The 17,984-nt window shown below is 38.7% G+C and overlaps 1 protein-coding gene across 4 annotated transcripts in view; it reads left to right on the plus strand.

The window, feature by feature from the left end:
- SMIM14 (small integral membrane protein 14) overlaps positions 1-12,907 on the plus strand; it is an 81,730-nt gene extending 68,823 nt beyond the window's left edge. For all 4 annotated transcript variants that reach the window (XM_087864197.1, XM_087864200.1, XM_087864199.1 and 1 more), the window contains 2 exons: positions 7,574-7,716; positions 9,800-12,907. In XM_087864197.1, the coding sequence (XP_087720323.1) occupies positions 7,574-7,716; positions 9,800-9,832 (176 nt within the window). In that variant the 3' untranslated portion in view covers positions 9,833-12,907. The remainder of the gene's footprint in view (positions 1-7,573; positions 7,717-9,799) is intronic.
- Positions 12,908-17,984: the final 5,077 nt, after the last annotated feature.

Below are 17,984 nucleotides of genomic sequence, written 5' to 3' on the forward strand. Positions count from 1 at the left end.
GTTTATAGAAATAATCCTTTGTGATCTACCAGCTCTTAGAGCACCCCCTCTACTCTTTCATCTTCTGGTGTCCAGCTAAGTTAATGGCTTTATTCTGAATTCTCCATTCGGCAAGCTATTTGTAACACATTTGCTTATAACTAAAGACTTCAACCTTAAGCAAAATAGAATGCTGAACTTTGATGTAAAGTCCTTTTACATTTTTTGATTTGACATCTTTCCAGACCATAGAGTAAGAAGTATTTACTCATAAGGCATTTTCTAGGCAGTAAGGGAACAGATTTTATATCTCGCATGTGATTGTGCCCCTTAATATTTGTAAGTGCCAAAAAGTTCTCACAATAAAAACCACAGTGGCCAGAGCCTGTTTACCTCTCTATACTAACTTTAAAATAGCTGCTCCTTAGGGCGCCCGGCTGCCTCATCAGAAGTGTGTGTGTGACTCTTGATCTCAGGGTCGTCAGTTCAAGCCCCACGTAGGATGTAGACATTACTTAAAACTAAAACTTTAAAAAAAAATTTTATAAAGGTGTCCCTTATACTTGTTTGTATTTGCCGCATGTAGTATGCGGGAACTTGAGTAGCATAGCTGTTTTGAAACTTTATGAGGAAGTGAGTCATATCATAAGGCACTGCAGATAATCACAGAAAGCCTTCAGTGACTCCATTCATCTCTCTTTCTGAATATTTCAAGAAGTTCAGGTCAGTTCAGATACCCAGTATCTCCAACCCTGAAATAGTTTAGGGCTACTTTTTTATAAATTAATTAATATCCAGTGAAAAGTTGTCTTCCTATTTATATTCTCCCATCTACCCAGGTGCTGTCTCCAGGTTTTATTAGCTTTTTATGTATCTTTCCAGAATTTATGTATGTACAAGCAAAATGTATATTATTTGCCCCCTTTCTTTGTACACTGTTTTTTTACCTGCTCCCCTCCCCCCAGTCAAAAACAAATAGCATATCTATGGAGACTTCCCTCAACATTTTTTACAGTTTCATAGTATTACAATTTATAATTGTGCCATAATTTACTAATCAGACACTCTTGGCAGGCATTTAGATTTGTTTCTAGGGTGTTTTGTTTCGTTTTGTTTTAAATAACCTTGCACTTGGTGCACCTGGGTGACTCAGTTGGTTGACTCTTGATTTTGGCTCAGGTCATGATTTCGGGGTAATGAGATCGAGCCCCATATTGGACTCTGCACTGAGCTTAGAGCCTGCTTAAGATTCTCTCTCTCTCCCTTTGCCTAACCCCCACCACTTGCTCACAACCCCCCCTGAAAAAAATAAATAAAAAAATAAAATGATTTCCCAAAATGATATTTAAATAACCTTGTACAATATGCCCATATGAAAATATATTCTAGAGCCATCTTAATTTTGTGGGACTAATATAAACAAAAAAACACTGTAGTCAAGAGGTTCAACTTTAATTGATTCAGCTATTATTCTTTATTGTGAGGTGGACCTTGAGTTATATGGGAGAATAGAAGAAATGATCTTATCAAACTTTGAAGGTTAGGAAAACTATATCCATTTAGCCCTTTTTTTTTTTTTTTAAAGATTTTATTTATTTATTAGACAGAGATAGAGAGCCAGTGAGAGAGGGAACACAAGCAGGGGGAGTGGGAGAGGAAGAAGCAGGCTCATGGTGGAGGAGCCTGACGTGGGGCTCGATCCCATAACGCTGGGATCACTCCCTGAGCCAAAGGCAGACGCTAAACCGCTGTGCCACCCAGGCGCCCCTAGCCCTTTTTTTTAAAAAAAAAAGATTTTATTTATTTGAGAGAGAAGAGAGCGAGAGAGAGCATGAGCAGGGAGGAGAGGGAGAAGCAGTTTCCCTGTGAGCAGGGAGCCCAACGTGGGGCTCAATCCCAGGACCCCGAGATCATGACCTGAGCTGAAGGCAGACGCTTAACTGACTGAGCTACCCAGGTGCCCCAAGCTGCCGCCGCCTTTTTTTTTTTTTTTTTTTTTAAGTGGGCTCCACACCCAGCACGGAGCCAAATGTGGGGGCTTGAACTGATGACCCTAAGATCAAGACCTGAGCTGAGATTGGATGCTTAACCAACTGAGCCACCCAGGTGCCCCTCTTAACCTTTTTAAGTAGAGAAATTTTACTACACGTTATCACCCTTCAGATATTTTAGAGGCATCCTTAACTTTTTTTCTTCTCCCTTCTGTCAGTCTGGTCAGTCACCATGCATTACATCTTCCATCCTAGTACCATTCGTATTTGACCCTTTTCCATTCCCACTTCAGCACCTTATCCAGCCTAGTTATTCACACCAGGATATATCTGCACTCAGACTTTTCTGCATGCATAATATTGGTAATGGCCAATGTGTATTGAATACCTCCTGTGTACTAGGCACTGTACTAACTGCTCCTTATGTACTGATCATTTCAATCCTTTCAACTACTCTCTGAGATTATGGTAATATTTCCATTTCACAGGTAAAGAAATTGAAGCACAGAGAGATTATGTAGCTAAGAAGTAGTGGAGTCAAACAGCTCTGAGATGGTCTCAGTTCTTAAAAAGTTAATGTCCTGAGGAGCCTGGGTGGCTCAGTCGGTTAAGCGTTTAAACATCTGCCTTTGGCTCAGGTCATGATTCCAGGGTCCTGGGATCGAGCCCTGCATCGGGCTCCCTGCTAAGCAGGAAATCTGCTTCCCCCTCTCCCTCTGCATCTCCTCCCGGCTTGTGCTTTTTTTTTTTCTCTCTCTCTCTCTCTCTCTCAAATAAATAAAATATTTTTTTTAAAAAAGTTAATGTCCTAATTAGGACAAATAGGAAACCATTCTTCAAACTAGGAATGCCACACTAGCCTGGAGTAGAAAGGAAAGAGTGGGCTGAGAAAATGGAGATTTTTTACAGAAGAGAGGGATGTAGGTGAGTAAATGGAGGTTACTTGGAAGAACATATGAGATGGGGAAAAGTCATGAGTACCCCACAAGGACTGAGTTTGTAAAATTGGCAGATGTTGTCAGCCAGACCAGCATGGAACTGATGTCAGATTCATTTGGAAAGCTTTTCAAATTTTGTTGGTTCCTGACCCCATTCCTGAGCTGCTCCAGAATTTTTTTTTTTTTAAAGATTTTATTTATTTATTCGACAGAGATAGAGACAGCCAGCGAGAGAGGGAACACAAGCAGGGGGAGTGGGAGAGGAAGAAGCAGGCTCATAGCGGAGGAGCCTGATGTGGGGCTCGATCCCAGAACGCCGGGATCATGCCCTGAGCCGAAGGCAGACGCTTAACCGCTGTGCCACCCAGGCGCCCCTGCTCCAGAATTTAGATGGTGTGAGGGAGGGCGGTAGAGTCTGTGGTATTGATATCATCACAGGCCAGGGAACCACTGACTAAAGAAGGCAGAAGATGATGGAGTTGACTGGAGCAGGAGGATGCTTTTTCTGAGAAATACTAAGAGTTAATATGATGAGTAGGGCCAAGTCACATGAGGAAAGGCCAGGCTGAAGAGTTCAGAGTTGAAGAAGTCAGCACTGGAGAGTGAGTCACTGGGTTAGTCGGCAGATGTGTTATAAGCAGTGCTGTAAGCAGACGTTTTCGACAGCAGTATCAGGAAGGAAAGGCAGCAATAAGAACCAAGCTAGGAGACAGTTACAGGAAACTGAAAACCATAATATCACTATGAGACTCTTACAAAGGAGTAGACGTTTTGCTATGGCCGCTTTGTCTAAGACATGAATTAGTAAATTTGTGATCTGAGGTTCAACTAAGAATATTTTATGTGCAAAGAGTATCAAAAAATAAGAGACCTGGGGTGCCTGGCTGGCTCAGTTGGTAGAGCATGCAACTTTTGATCCTCGAGGCTGTGAGTTTGAGTCCCACATTGGGGTGTAGAGATTACTTAAAAAATAAAATCTAAAAAAAAAAAAAAAAGGTAAGAGACCCACTTTCCAAATTGAGCGATATGTAAGAATTGACTTTGGGGTTGTACTTCTATACAATTAACCTAGTGTTTTATTTCTGAGAGAGAGGGGCACCATAACAAGTGATAATAAGTAGAAGTCACAGTTATCTTCTTTGACTAACTTTAAATAATCTAAGTTTTACCTGTTAGTTATGAATTTATTCATCAAAAATCCCTTCTAAGTCTGTATTTTCCAAATTTACTACTCGCAGGACCTTTCAGGACTCTGTCTCACTCTGCGGTTTTGTCAGAGATTCTGGCATGGCAAAGAGATTAAGAACACAGGCTCTGGAATGAGACCAACTGTACTAAAATCCCAGGTTGGCCACATACCAAACTATATGACATTGAGATTCAATCTCCCCTTTCCCCAGTTTCCGAATCTATAAAATGAAAATATGATAGAACTTACCATAAAATAAGATTGTTAGGATTAATAGTTGGGGCGCCTGAGTGGCTCAGTTGGTTGACTGTCCGACTCTTGATCTCAGCTCAAATCTTGATCTCAGGGTTGTGAGTTCAAGCCCTGTGTAGCCTACTTAAAAAAAAAGTTAAAAGAATTAATAGAGATGATGCCTGGTTCAAAGTAACCACTCAAATTTTAGCTATTATTTAGTAATAGAAATAATAGTGTTTGCTTTTAAAAAAACATCACTCTTGGAGCAGCATAGAGGATAGAATTAGAGAAGGCAAGAATAGGTAGGAGAGCTCAGTTAAGAGGCCATCACAGTAAACCAGACAAGAAGTGATGCTAGCTTGAGCAGGTATGGAATGCCACTATAAGTAAATTTGATGGGGTGCCTGGGTAGCTCAGTCAGTTAAGCATCTGACTCTTGATTTTAGCTCAGGTCATGAGATTGAGTCCTGCATTGGCTCTGCACTGAGCGTGGAGCCTGCTTAAGATTCTCTCTCTCCCTCTCCCCCTCCCCTTGCCCCACTCACATGTGCATGCACATGCATGCTCTCTCTCTCTCTCTCTCTCTCTCTCAAAAAAAAAATGTAGATAGATTTGAGTGATATTTAGGAAGTAAAATTGACAGAAACTTAATGGAGTAAATAGAAGGTCATTGAGAGAGAACAATGGATTTTTTTTAGGTTTCTGGCCTAGGCATCTGGATGAATGGAGACCCAATTTGGTGGGGCATGGATGATGGGGCTAGGAGAGATTTTTATGATTTTAGTTTCGGATATTGAGTATTTTAAGTGCAAGGTAGGATTTAGTCATTTGCATTTTTAAGAAGCTGCTGAATGGGTGGAATGTATACCACAGTTTAAGAACTGTTGTTATGAAAGGACGCCTGGGTGGCTCAGTTGGTTAGGCGTCTGCCTTCAGCTCAGGTCATGATCCTGCTCATCAGGGAGCCTGCTTCTCCTTCTCCTTCTCCTGCCTGCTGTCCTCTCTGCTTGTGCTTTCTCTCTGTCAAATGAATACATAAAATCTTTAAAAAAAAATAACTGTTGGTATGAAGTTAAAAAATAGATGTAGACGTATAGTTGGATATTTGGTCTGAAGTTCAGAAGAGTTGGGGTTGGGTATATGTAAATTTAGAGGTAGTCTGCATACAGAAGGTAAATGAAACCACAGGTGAGGATGACTGTGTGTGGAGCAAGAAGAGAAGGGAATCTAAAATTGACCATGAGAACTCCAAAATGTAAAAGCCAGGAAGAGGAAGACAAGCATGTATGGAGTGGTGAGTGTAAGAAAGAAGACTAGACAGTGGTAAGGCAAGAAGACAAAGGAAGAAAGTGCTTTAAAAAGGAGAGAGTGGTCGTGGAAAATGAGCACTATGATTATCCATGAGGCTTACAGGCATGGAGGTTTACAGGTGACCTTTTGAAGAGCTGTGTGCAGGATGGAGGTGGGTACCCCACCTGAAGAGTGAACGGGACGTTGTGAAATGTAGTCATTTCTTAAGATGTTAGCTTCGATAGCTGGACAGGGAAAGGGTTTGAGGGAGGGATTTTTTTTTTTTTTTTCCTAAGGTGGGGGAATTTGATTGTGTTTAAGTGATTTCCAGGCTGGCTGCCACGGAGCGGGGTGTTGAATACATGAGAGAGAGGATAATGGATAAGATCTCTGCAAGAGCAATGGGACCCGAAGCTCAAGTGGAGAAATTGTCTTAGTTATGAGGGGAGGCATGTTTAGTACAGTAGGAGAGAACAAAGAAAGGAATGGATATGGATATAGGGGGAAAAAATACTGATGCATTGTATGATAACACAGTTTTGGTGACCTGGAGTTCTGTGTTTTCTGTTTCTGGGGAAGTAATGGGGGTTTGGACAAGAGGCCACATTTCTGTCTAGCCTGCTCTTGGGCCAGCCCAGCAATTTGCTTGACTTTTGTTCCCTTTGGTCACTAGCCCTTTGGCCTCAGTAAGGCCACCCATCCCTTCCGTTTCTTGGAAGTGAGACCTGGGCCCATGTACCCCAGTGCAGTGCATCAGCCTAGTTTGAACTTCTTGTCTGGATTTCTTTTACTTTTTCCCCAGGCAGGGAGACTAAAACTAAACAATTACGGTCCTGATGAACTATTTTAGTAACCACGTAGATATACTATGTTTTTCTTTAGAAATCTAATCTATATTTGTCATTTTTAATAACTGAGTTCTCTAGTGTACATCAATTATAAGCTTGTTTTATTTATCAGAAATTTATTAAGCTCACATTGTGGGCCAGACACTATGCTAGGCACTTGTTATAATGGATTAAATAAGATATGGCTGCCTCAAGGAGCTGGGAGAGACTACTACCAACACACACACCCCTGACTTTTTTCACTTGATAAATTCATAGACTTCAGAATATCTAGATCTGGGGGCGCCTGGGTGGCGCAGTTGTTAAGCGTCTGCCTTTGGCTCAGGGCATGATCCTAGCGTTCTGGGATCGAGCCCCACATCAGGCTCCTCCACTGGGAGCCTGCCTCTTCCTCTCCCACTCCCCCTGCTTGTGTTCCCTCTCTCACTGGCTGTCTCTCTCTGTCAAATAAATAAAATAAAATCTTAAAAAAAAAAAAGAATATCTAGATCTGAATGCAACTTTTTTTTGCAAAAAAGGGCCAAATTACTATCTCTTTGAGACTCTCATGAAAGGCATCTTTCATTTATGTATTATACAACTCAGATGGTCCCTTTTCCTTATACTCTGTTACTTGTTCATGCTGCGTCTACAATTAAAATGCAGAATTTTCCCCTCCTGAAGTAGAGTGTTTTTACTGTACATCAGGTGGTCTTAACCTGGGTTTTGTAGATCTCAGTGTATCTAGGGATTGGTGGTTTTGTGGGTTAATCGACCTTCCCAAATTATATGCAACATTGAATGTGTATACATGGGTTCTTAGAGTAGAAACTCTCAAAGAATTCTGTCACACCAAAATATTAAGAACCACTGTACAATTACAATCCTTATATAATAGGTTTTGTCCTATGACTATTTCATACCATTTACTATTTAGATTTTCTCACAAGAGGAAAGGGAAATTGAAGGTGTGATATTTCATAATTGCACTTCTTAAAATTTATACAATTTTTTAGTATTGATACAACTTTTGAAATTGGCATTTAAACATTAGAATTTCTTTTTACATTATCTAACAATATTATAAGAGTTTTTGTTGCAAATATATTTTTTGTTTGTCTTTAGTACCAGGGCCCTCTGGTGATAACGGCATCAGTATTACCATGATCTTGATGGCCTGGATGGTTATTGCAGTGATCTTGTTTCTACTGAGACCTCCTAATCTAAGAGGATCCAACCTAACTGGCAAGCCAACCAGTCCTCATAATGTAAGTGTTGTGGATTAGAAATTCATTTGGGTAGTGGATAGGGGTATGGCCTGGGAATGGGAGTAGTTTGTTGAAATACCAGAATTAGCAAACGGAAGATTTAACCCACAGAATAAATTCTTCCAGTACAGTCCTTGTAAATCTTGCAACCTGCAATGGCTTAGTGTTCATGGAGTTACATACAGAGAAAAGCACAGACCAGTAGCCCAAAAAGAATTTTAAAACACATTCCAATCTTCACTCACATTCCAGTCTTTCTTAATATAAAAAATGATCCAGTTTGTAATAATCCACAGCAGTATTTCTCAAATCTCAGTCTTCCACTCCTCAGTTCCTCACAGTTGATCCCTTGCTTCTCATGGTTCCAGCTCCCTAAATTCTCTTACTAGCTACAGTTCAAATGTTTTTCCCTCTACTTCATTTTCTCCCCTTCTGTTTTAGCTAATAAATACAGTAAGAGGCCCTGAGCCTATCTGGTGAAATCCTGTTTTCCTCTTGTTTTCCCATCCAATTTCTCTTAAACTCTCTCAGTTCTGCATCATAATAGATCAACTGAACTGACAAAGGAGAGGTAGGATCATTCATGTTGGTAAATCTTGATAGTCATGATTACTACCATTTTTAGAACCTTCTAGATAAAAAAATATGGTAAATAAAGTGACCCAACAGGGAGTTTTTTGGTGCTGTCTTTAACAGAAACTTCATTGAAGAATTCCTTTTAATTGTTTTGAGAACTGGTATTTATATTTTTTTCTTTTCTACTTGCCTTGGATATTACCTCTTTAAAGATATTTACATGATGAATTCACTTGTTGAACACCAAGTTATCCCACTAATTCCTGTCTCCAAGCTTCTCCCCATGTGGAATTCTTAAAATAATTTCTTTTTTTCCATAATCTTGTATTGCTAATATTAGAAGTTTAGGTAAACTAATTCCTTACGTAGGAGAAAGCAAATGTGGAATGATAATTGGTCAGTGCTTTGGTTTGTTTAGGAATAGAACATTTAGATATGTAGCCATGCTGACTTTAAGAAAGAAGGCATCATTAGCACTATATAAAAAGCCTTAAATTTGTTTTTTGTTTCACTTGGAGAAGAAGGTATGTCTTAAACAGCTTGTATATTGTCTTGATAAGATGCTTTCTCTTTGGTGTTTTTTCTTACTTTCTAGATACAGTTTTATTACTTTCATATCAAAGAGCAACTTCCTCAACATTTGCAGCTAAAGAAATCCAACTTAATAAGCTGGCCTAGAAGCCATCGAAAGGGACAGAACTTTAAGATGACAGCCCCTAAACCTTACTTCGTTTTGGCCAGCAGTTCTAGAATAGTAGGCCCACCACCCTAGGAGTAAGCAAGAAAACATGTTGACTAGTTTCAAGTAGAAAACTGACCACCTTCAACCAGGGCCTCATATAACATGTCGGAGAAGAAATGGAATCTTCCTGAAGATTCCTAAAAGCTCTGATCTTTCCAGTTCAAATACTTTCTCTTGCAAGTAACAAAGATCAGCTCCACCTGGTTTAAACAAGTGGCTCATTTGGTTTACACATTAGAAAATCCAGAGGTAGGGTCAGTGTTTAGATTTACACTATCACCAAAGACCTACTTTCTTTCTTCATACCATCAGCTTCATTCAGAAGTGGGCTCCCTTTGTGGTCATATGATGCCTGCCAGTAGCAACTGGAGCCACATGCTTCCCCATTGATGTTCTGTAGTGAGAAGCAAGTCTCTCCCTTCACTTTGTAGTGTGCTCAGTCACTGTAAGCAAGAGGGATGATGCTACTTGTATTGGTTTAAATGTCACCTCTGGAGCTGTCAGGGAGAGCAGTTTCATCTAAATCATATCACTGTTACACAGTTTTCCTTTCTTCATGCCACAGGGAGGAATGAGACAAACATAGGTGAATTATAGTATTAATTTAGTGTTCCCTCGTGCAAAAACATATGAAAAGTTCAAATAAGTATATGATTAGGGATTGGAGGGTGGGGGGCATGCTGTTCAGTTCTTACTATATGTGTTAGATTGGTTGCACTGGGATTCAAGAAGTCAGTTCCATAATTTCTGTCTTTCTAATGCCAGGGACAAGATCCACCAGCCCCTCCTGTGGACTAACTTTGTGATATGGGAAGTGAAAATAGTTAACACCTTGCACGACCAAATGAACGAAGATGACCAGAGTACTCTTATCCCCATTAGACTGTTTTTCCTTTTGCATCTGCAATATGGGATGGTATTGTTTTCATGAGCTTCTAGAAATTTCACTCGCAAGCTTATTTTTGCTTCCTGTGTTATCACCATTCCTTTTTACAGTATATTTGAGTAAATGATTATATTAAAAAAGTTACATGGGTTTTTTTGGTTATCCTAAACTTAAACATTCCACTCATTCTATTTGTAACTGTGATCATAATTTTTTGTGATGATTTCTGGCCTGATTGAAGGAAATTTGAGATTCTGCCTTTTAAATATTTTAAGTAGTTTTGATAGGTTTTAAAATTGCTTTTTTTCATAAGGTATTTATAAAGTTACTTGGGGTTGTCTAGATTGTATGAAAAAAAAAATTAGAACCACACCGTATTTACATTTACCTTAATAGGTTATTTGTGGGTGGCAGTTTTTTCTAGTTCTTGGGACTGTGGGCAGCCTTTGGAATATTTTACAAATCTGTGTCATCCACTACAACTGGCTTATGTGTCTAGAAAAAGAGGGATAAGAAATGAAATAGTTGTTTACTAAGTTTTTTATTCCCACAAAAATGTCTAATATTAGGAGAACTTTAAATAAACATGATTTAAATATGGTAGATGATTTACAATCCAGTATAGCCTTATAAGGTTCATGAAAGGAGGAAAAAAGTTAATGCTTTCTGCCTTTGCCAGGTATATTCTATACAGTAATAATTTAAGCTATAATTTATTTGTTAAATGGGTGCCTCTCAGGAACCTTCTTTTCTGTTCTAACACTTCCCTCTTAAATGGAACTATCTTAAAGCTGTATTGGGGGCCTATTTGGTTACTGACATTTGAATGCTATTTACTTATTTAGTCTATTTTTTTCTGTGAAGAAGAAAGTGAGTCTTTTGTTATCCTTCTGACTTCAGAAAATATTTGATGGTTTACTCCAAGAGAAAAGGAGGAAAATGAAAAAGCAATCAAGGATCTTTTTCTCACCCCTTATCTCATTCTTGTTTAGTCATAAGATGGATTGGGGTGGGGAGGAGCATTAATATAAGTAAAATTTTGAAATGTATAAAAGTAAAAGGTTGCATCGTTTTGCTCAGTTTGAAAGAATATGAATACAAATGGCATAAAAACAAGTCTGCATGACCTATGTGGTTATGGAATTTTTTTCTTAGCAAGTGATTACAGTTGGTTTATGGCGGCTAGAAGATATTTTGCTATCGATGTAAGGATTTTCCTCCCAGATCAGTCTAGCTTTTCACTGTATCGATCTGAGAAATTACTTGTATGAATTAATAAACTTCTCTATATCATTGTACTGTTTAATAGAGTCTCTGATACAATTGTGTGATGCTCCTAGGGTATTTTTTCCCCCTTTATTATGATTACATTTTAGGCCATAAACTTTTTAAGGGCTTCATTTCATTATATAACCCAGTGCTGACTGCTTGCATTCCTTCTGTGCATCTTAGTGTTGTGCTCAACTTCTTCACAGAGTGTCACCTACTCTTAATTACTTGTACTAAATAAGGGGTATCGTAACACAGGTAAGTCAAATCTTGGGTAAGTGAGCACCGTAGATTTAAGGTTCTTCCTCTTTCTGTGGCCTACTGGAAGCCTTCCCACCTTTATGGCTGTTAGTGCAGAAAGGGCAGGGATGGCATAGGATGGAGTTAAATCTCTATAAGCATTCCCTTTTCTGCCCTTGGCCCCTGGACGTTGAAGGCTTGCACATACATCCTGACAGTCTGTTCTCTAAGCTGCTAGAAAGCCAATCTCTGGCAGAGATACTGATGCATTCACTGAATCTGTGGCTCACAGATAATTGAGAATTGGCTTTGGTTGAAGCCAATTGGCCTTGAGATGGAAACAGAATGTCTGGTGTTAGCTAGAGACCTACAAATCTAGAGTCTTATTCCTGGTTCTTCATTTCTGTCGTATACACTTAATTGACAGTACATCTAGTATATTAACCTTTTCTATATGGACCATCTATTTAATTAGCAATGAAAGTTCCTAGAGAAATATTTAGTTTTGGTTTTTTTGCTTGTAAAATTTCTCTGCATTCCTGAGAAAGGCCACATACTACTGCATATAAAGTATTCCTGTTAATCTAACTAGTAATTTATATTATTCTATTTAATTCTTAAAGCTTCTACATGTGGCCTTTTTATTGAGCACACTCTTATTCATTACTTGGCTTACAGTCACCTGAACTGTGGCTACAATCATTTTTAAATCTGGAAAAAAGAAAGATAAAGCGTCATATTTTAATCACTTTTGGCTCTTAAATATTCCACAAACAACATTAAATTTATTTTGTTTTAGAGTCATTTAATGTCCCTTATGCAAAATAATGTTTTCTTGCTTTCCATATGGAAAAAGTTAACATTGGAACTGTGTATAGTAAAGATTTTATCATGTATCTATCCAAGCACTATCCTATGGCCAGCAAGTCATATTTTAAATAACTTGCAGAGATTTTCCAAAGTAACTATTAGGTTCAGCTATTCTATGGTTACTTTTAGTGTCATTGTGGTGTGTGATGTGATCGTGTTTACAGAATTACTGAATATTTTATTTTCAAAAGAACCTTGAAAACTTATCACTCTGAATTAAAGCCTGTCACTCTAAATAAACGTGCTAAAATTTGACCAGCTCATCAGCTCAAGACACAAAACGGCAACTTGAAGGAGAAATGAAGAGTTTACACACAATGGGTTAAATTTTTGTTGTTGCAATAGTAGGTTTAGTCTTAAGATGATATTTCTAAATGAAAAAGCATATGTATTTGTTACCATGTCTGATGATTACTTTGTTAAAAGCGAAAGTGGTCATGTGATGTACTAAATATTAATTGCTGTTTTTAAATGTTTAAATCATGCCAAACAAATCATGTCTGTGCCATCCAGGGTTTATTGTAATCTTTTACTGAGTACTTGGACTGGGATAAAGGGCTTGTACTATGCACTTTTTATTAATGAATAAATAGAAAACGTTAGTAATGTATTGTTTTCTGTTTGGCTTTTGTGGGAAATGAAGTAAGCATCTTTTGCTTAGTAAGATGTTTACATCCTTTATTAAACAGTTTTATCGTAAGACTTTTTACCCCTAACTAAAGACCTTGCATAGAGAGAACTTTAAGTTACAAGAAAAATATTTATGTAATAGCAGTGGGGCCAATATTCAGAAGTAGGGATTCTGAGAATCTCTAGGAAATTAGATCCCAATTACATTTCTTATTCTTTTTTTTTTATTTCTTCCTAGAATACAGGGTTAATAGACATTTGCTTTGAGGGAATAATATCCAATAGTGTTAATTATATATTTGGGCAGACCTGTGTTACTTCAAAGGAGTTAGATATGTAACTGTACTGAACACACACAAAAGTAAAGATTTGCTTTTGTCTTATGACCTGGAATGCACCCAGATACTAGAGATCATTAATCCCCATGTACAGGTAAAAATGGTAAAATTGCTCTGGCATGGTCAGTGTCTGTGTGATACTTAGGTGTTCTTTTAAAATAGCAAAATTTGTGAAATACATAATTTCCTGGAGATAGTTAATGATTTCAATCTAAAGTTTGTCGTGTGTATGTCAGTAGATACATGAACCCCTGTAAAACTAAGTTTTCACAAAATGGTTCTGTAATATTAGTTTTCTTCTCAGAAAGTAGAATTCTCGTAAGTTTTTTTTTGCTTCCTGCCATTTCATCTGATAGTTGTCTCAGTTCCAAATCTCAGTTAATACAGTCGATTTTTCTCCCCACCAGAAAGTTCCAAAAACACCAACTGCGATTATCTATCATGCTCACATTTTTAAAAACTGGAGTTATCAATGTGATCTCCCCCCCTCCCCGCACCTTAACTTTGCATATCTTTTCTCAAACAAATGGACTATGTTGGTTCAATAAACATTTCAACAGTGTTTATATTTGTTTATTGCTTAACTTTCTGCTCTAAAATGGGTGTTATTCAGAACTATGTTACAGAAAACATTTTAAACATTCAGATGCCAAATTAAGATGTCTTTTGAAAGGGAGGTGGAGGGAGATGTGTGAGAAGCAGGGAATAGATAGGGATGAAGAATAATATGTGTAGTTTTAAGAATAAAGCAACTTTCATATCAAAAAAGAATATTCCCGGGGCGCCTGGGTGGCACAGCGGTTAATCATCTGCCTTCGGCTCAGGGTGTGATCCTGGCGTTACGGGATCGAGCCCCACATCAGGCTCCTCCGCTATGAGCCTGCTTCTTCCTCTCCCACTCCCCCTGCTTGTGTTCCCTCTCTCACTGGCTGTCTCTCTCTCTGTCAAATAAATAAATAAAATCTTTAAAAAAAAAAAAAAAAAAGAATATTCCCGGGGTGCCTGGGTGGCTCAGTCGGTTGAGCATGCAGCTCTTGATTTCCATTCAGGTCATGATCTTAACGTTGTGGGACTGAGCCATGCTTTGGGCTCCGTGCTCAGTAGGGAGTCTGCTTGGGATTCTCTCTCCCTCTTCCTCTGCCCTGTCCCCTCTAAAATAAATCAATCTTAAGAAAAAATCATATTCCCTTGTATAACACTCTGCTTATTTCCAGGAAATTTAGGAATGAGAAAAAAATATTTACAATCCCTGCAATATCAGAGGCCTTCCTCTTAAATATTTGGTTCTCATACTGCTCATAACCTCAGACACTCAGGCTGTGTTTTGATGATTAATGGACTTGAATTGCAGTGTTTTTATTCATTTTGAAGAACTGAGCAGGGTCAAAGAGCACAAGTACTACATAGCAGATTCAGCATTATGGAGTAAGTCTACTATGATGTTTTTTTTTTTTTTTTAGATTTTTTATTTATTTATTTGACAGAGATAGCCAGCGAGAAAGGGAACACAAGCAGGGGGAGTGGGAGAGGAAGAAGCAGGCTCCCAGCAGAGGAGCCTGATGTGGGGCTCGACCCCAGAACGCTGGGATCACGCCCTGAGCCAAAGGCAGACGCTTACCGACTGAGCCACCCAGGCGCCCCTACTATGTTGTTGTTTTTAATAAGATTTTATTTATTTATTTGAGAGAGAGAGAAGGAGACCACAGAGGGAGAAGCAGAATCCCTGCTGAGCAGAGAGCCCTATGCGGGGCTTGATCCCAGGACCCTAGATCATGACCTGAGCCGAAGGCAGATGCTTAACTGAGCTACCCAGGCACCCCTCCCATGTTGTTTTTATTTATTTTATTTATTTTTTTTAAAGATTTTATTTATTTGACAGAGACAGCCAGCAAGAGAGGGAACACAAGCAGGGGGAGTGAGAGAGGAAGAAGCAGGCTCCCAGTGGAGGAGCCTGATGTGGGGCTCGACCCCAGGACTCTGGGATCAGGCCCTGGGCCAAAGGCAGACGCTTAATGACTGAGCCACCCAGGCGCTCCTCCTATGTTGTTTTTAAAGAAATGAATCTGTTGGGATCCCTGGGTGGCTCAGTCAGTTGAGTGTCTTGCTGAGGTAATGATCTTGGGATTATGAAATACAGCACCCCCACCCCCTGCTCTCTCATAAATAAATAAATAATAAATAAAAATAATCTTCCTTTTTAAAAAAGATAATCTGTTATATAGTCACTCATACAAAAGGCATTACAGACCCTGGCCTGATTGCAGCTTTCCCTGATAACTAATTAGTATATAAACATTAAACTTTTGAAAGTCTGGGTGTCTTAAAGGTGATTCCTTGCAATTGATCAAGTAAGTAGAATTTCATGGTGACAGCATACAGAACAGATACAAATCTGACACCAGAGCCTACACTCCCAACAAATGGATAAAGATTTACATCCTTGGAAATACGCTTAGCCTTCAATTTTAATCTAACAGCCTTTTCTTAAAAACTGCATTTTAGTCTGTCCTGTCTCGCATTGTAGCTCTGTCAACATCCTTTTTCCTAGAGGGTTTCACTAACAACAGCCTATTGAAAGCTGGAGTTCTCAAGCTTCAAGCATGATTCCATTAGCCAAAGCTAAATCAGAAAATACAAGGCTTAAAGAAAACTTAAAGTATAATTAATTTATAGTTTCTCCATTGAAGAATGGGTAGTAATTTTCTCTCTTCACAACAACCAAGGAATTCTTTTCATTGTGTCACAATATTTTAAGAACTGGAAAGTCACAAATAGGTATAAACTGGCAACAGTTAAGGTTGAATAATTGTAGCAGTATTCTTGTAATAAAAAAATCTTGTCATAAATTCCAGTGCTAATCTACAAAAGTACCAGTGATATTGAAAGGGTGTTTTTGTTGAAGAAAGATAGTTGGCAATTGGTGTTCTTTATCAGTTATTCTGCAATTTTTGTCCAATTCTCAAACTACTATTTTAATTGTCGTGATTGCCTCATGTGCAATAAAAATATTGTCAGTAGTGTTTAGCCTTGGGGAAAAAGTGCTGAAGTAGCTTTGTGTGAGCTGGGCTTAATGTTAAGGTAAATAATTCATTCAGAGTTTTAGCTTTTCTTATAGCTAAAAGATAGCATATAGCTTATAGCATATAGCTTATAGTGATTCTCCAACTTTCTGGCTTGGGGACCCCAAAGAATTTTTGTTTATATGCATTTGTTATATCTAGCAATACATACTGTATCCAAAATTAAACAACATTTATAAGCATTATTTTAAAATAACAGTAAACCCAATACATGTTAATATAAAGGTTTTTATGAAAAATAACCATTTTCCAAAAGGAAAATTTAGTGAGAAGAGTGGCACTGTTTTACATTTTTGCAAGTCTCTTTAATAGCTGGCTTAAAAGAAGGCTGGGTTATTTTTTTTTAACGATTTTATTTATTTGAGGTGGGGAGGGGCAGAGGGAGAGAGAGAATCTCCAGCAGACCCCACACTGAGCTGGGAGCCCCATGTGGGGCTTGATCTCATGACCCCAAGATCGTGACCAAGAGTTAGACACTTAACCGACTGAGCCATCCAGGTGCCCCAGGTTATCCTTTGTACTTCCACATTCGATATGTTAACAACACGTTGCCTTCTTGTGAAACTGTGAATGTTAGTGTTTGATAACTAAATGACTAATGGTATTTTGAGCAGCCTATACTAAGGAAAACAAGTTATGTGACCCTTGGGCAGCCCACTTAATTTGGAGCATTAGTTTCCTCATTTACTTATCAAATATGGTACCACTTAACAGAAAGTTGAAGTAAAAATCAAAAACGCTTTGTGAAGTCCTGAATAAATACTGTTATGTAAAGGCCCTCACCATCCCAATACACACACACACACACACACACGTACACACACACACATATACACATACAAACTCTCTTTTTCAAAACCTTAAGTTGTACAGAAACTGGATATTTATTAGGGGGCACTTCCATTGAATTTTTTTTTTTAAGATTTTATTTATTTGACAGACAGCCAGCGAGAGAGGGAACACAAGCAGGGGGAGTGGGAGAGGAAGAAGCAGGCTCAGCAGAGGAGCCTGATGTGGGGCTCGATCCCAGAACGCTGGGATCACGCCCTGAGCCGAAGGCACACGCTTAATGACTGAGCCACCCAGGTGCCCCATCCATTGAATTTCTATTGAAAAGAATTCACTCTACTAAGAATGGACAATGGCACCTTTAGGTCAGAGTCTCGCATAAGAAAAACATTAAGGATGAAAACATTAAATAGAATGTCACAGTTTCCAGTCAAGATTTTAAAATCCTTGACAAGTAAACTAGAAAGCAAATACATTTTGACTAATAGGTGAATAAATCCATTGCAATAAAAGCTAAAGAGCAAACTATTAGACTAATAGTTCTCAACTTTGGCTGCACTTTGAGAGCTTTAAAAACCTGTTGCTTTGACCCATACCTCAGAGATTCTGGTATAGGGTATGACCTAAGCATCTACAGGTTGATTCCGGTAGCAGCGAAGGGTAAGAACTGCTGGCATTAAGAATGCTAAACTTTGGGGCACCTGGGTGGCTCAGTTGGTTAAGCATCTGACTGTTGATTTCTGCTCAGATCATGATCTCTGGGTGGTGAGATCAAGCCCCAGGTCAAGCCCCACTTCAGGCTCTGAGGTCAATGGGCCGTCTGCTCAAGATTCTCTCTCTCTCCTCCT

The sequence above is a fragment of the Ursus americanus genome, chromosome 8 (assembly GCF_024610735.1).
Source record: "Ursus americanus isolate L20-20 chromosome 8, mUrsAme1.1.p, whole genome shotgun sequence".
In the NCBI taxonomy this organism is placed as follows: Eukaryota; Metazoa; Chordata; class Mammalia; order Carnivora; family Ursidae; genus Ursus; species Ursus americanus.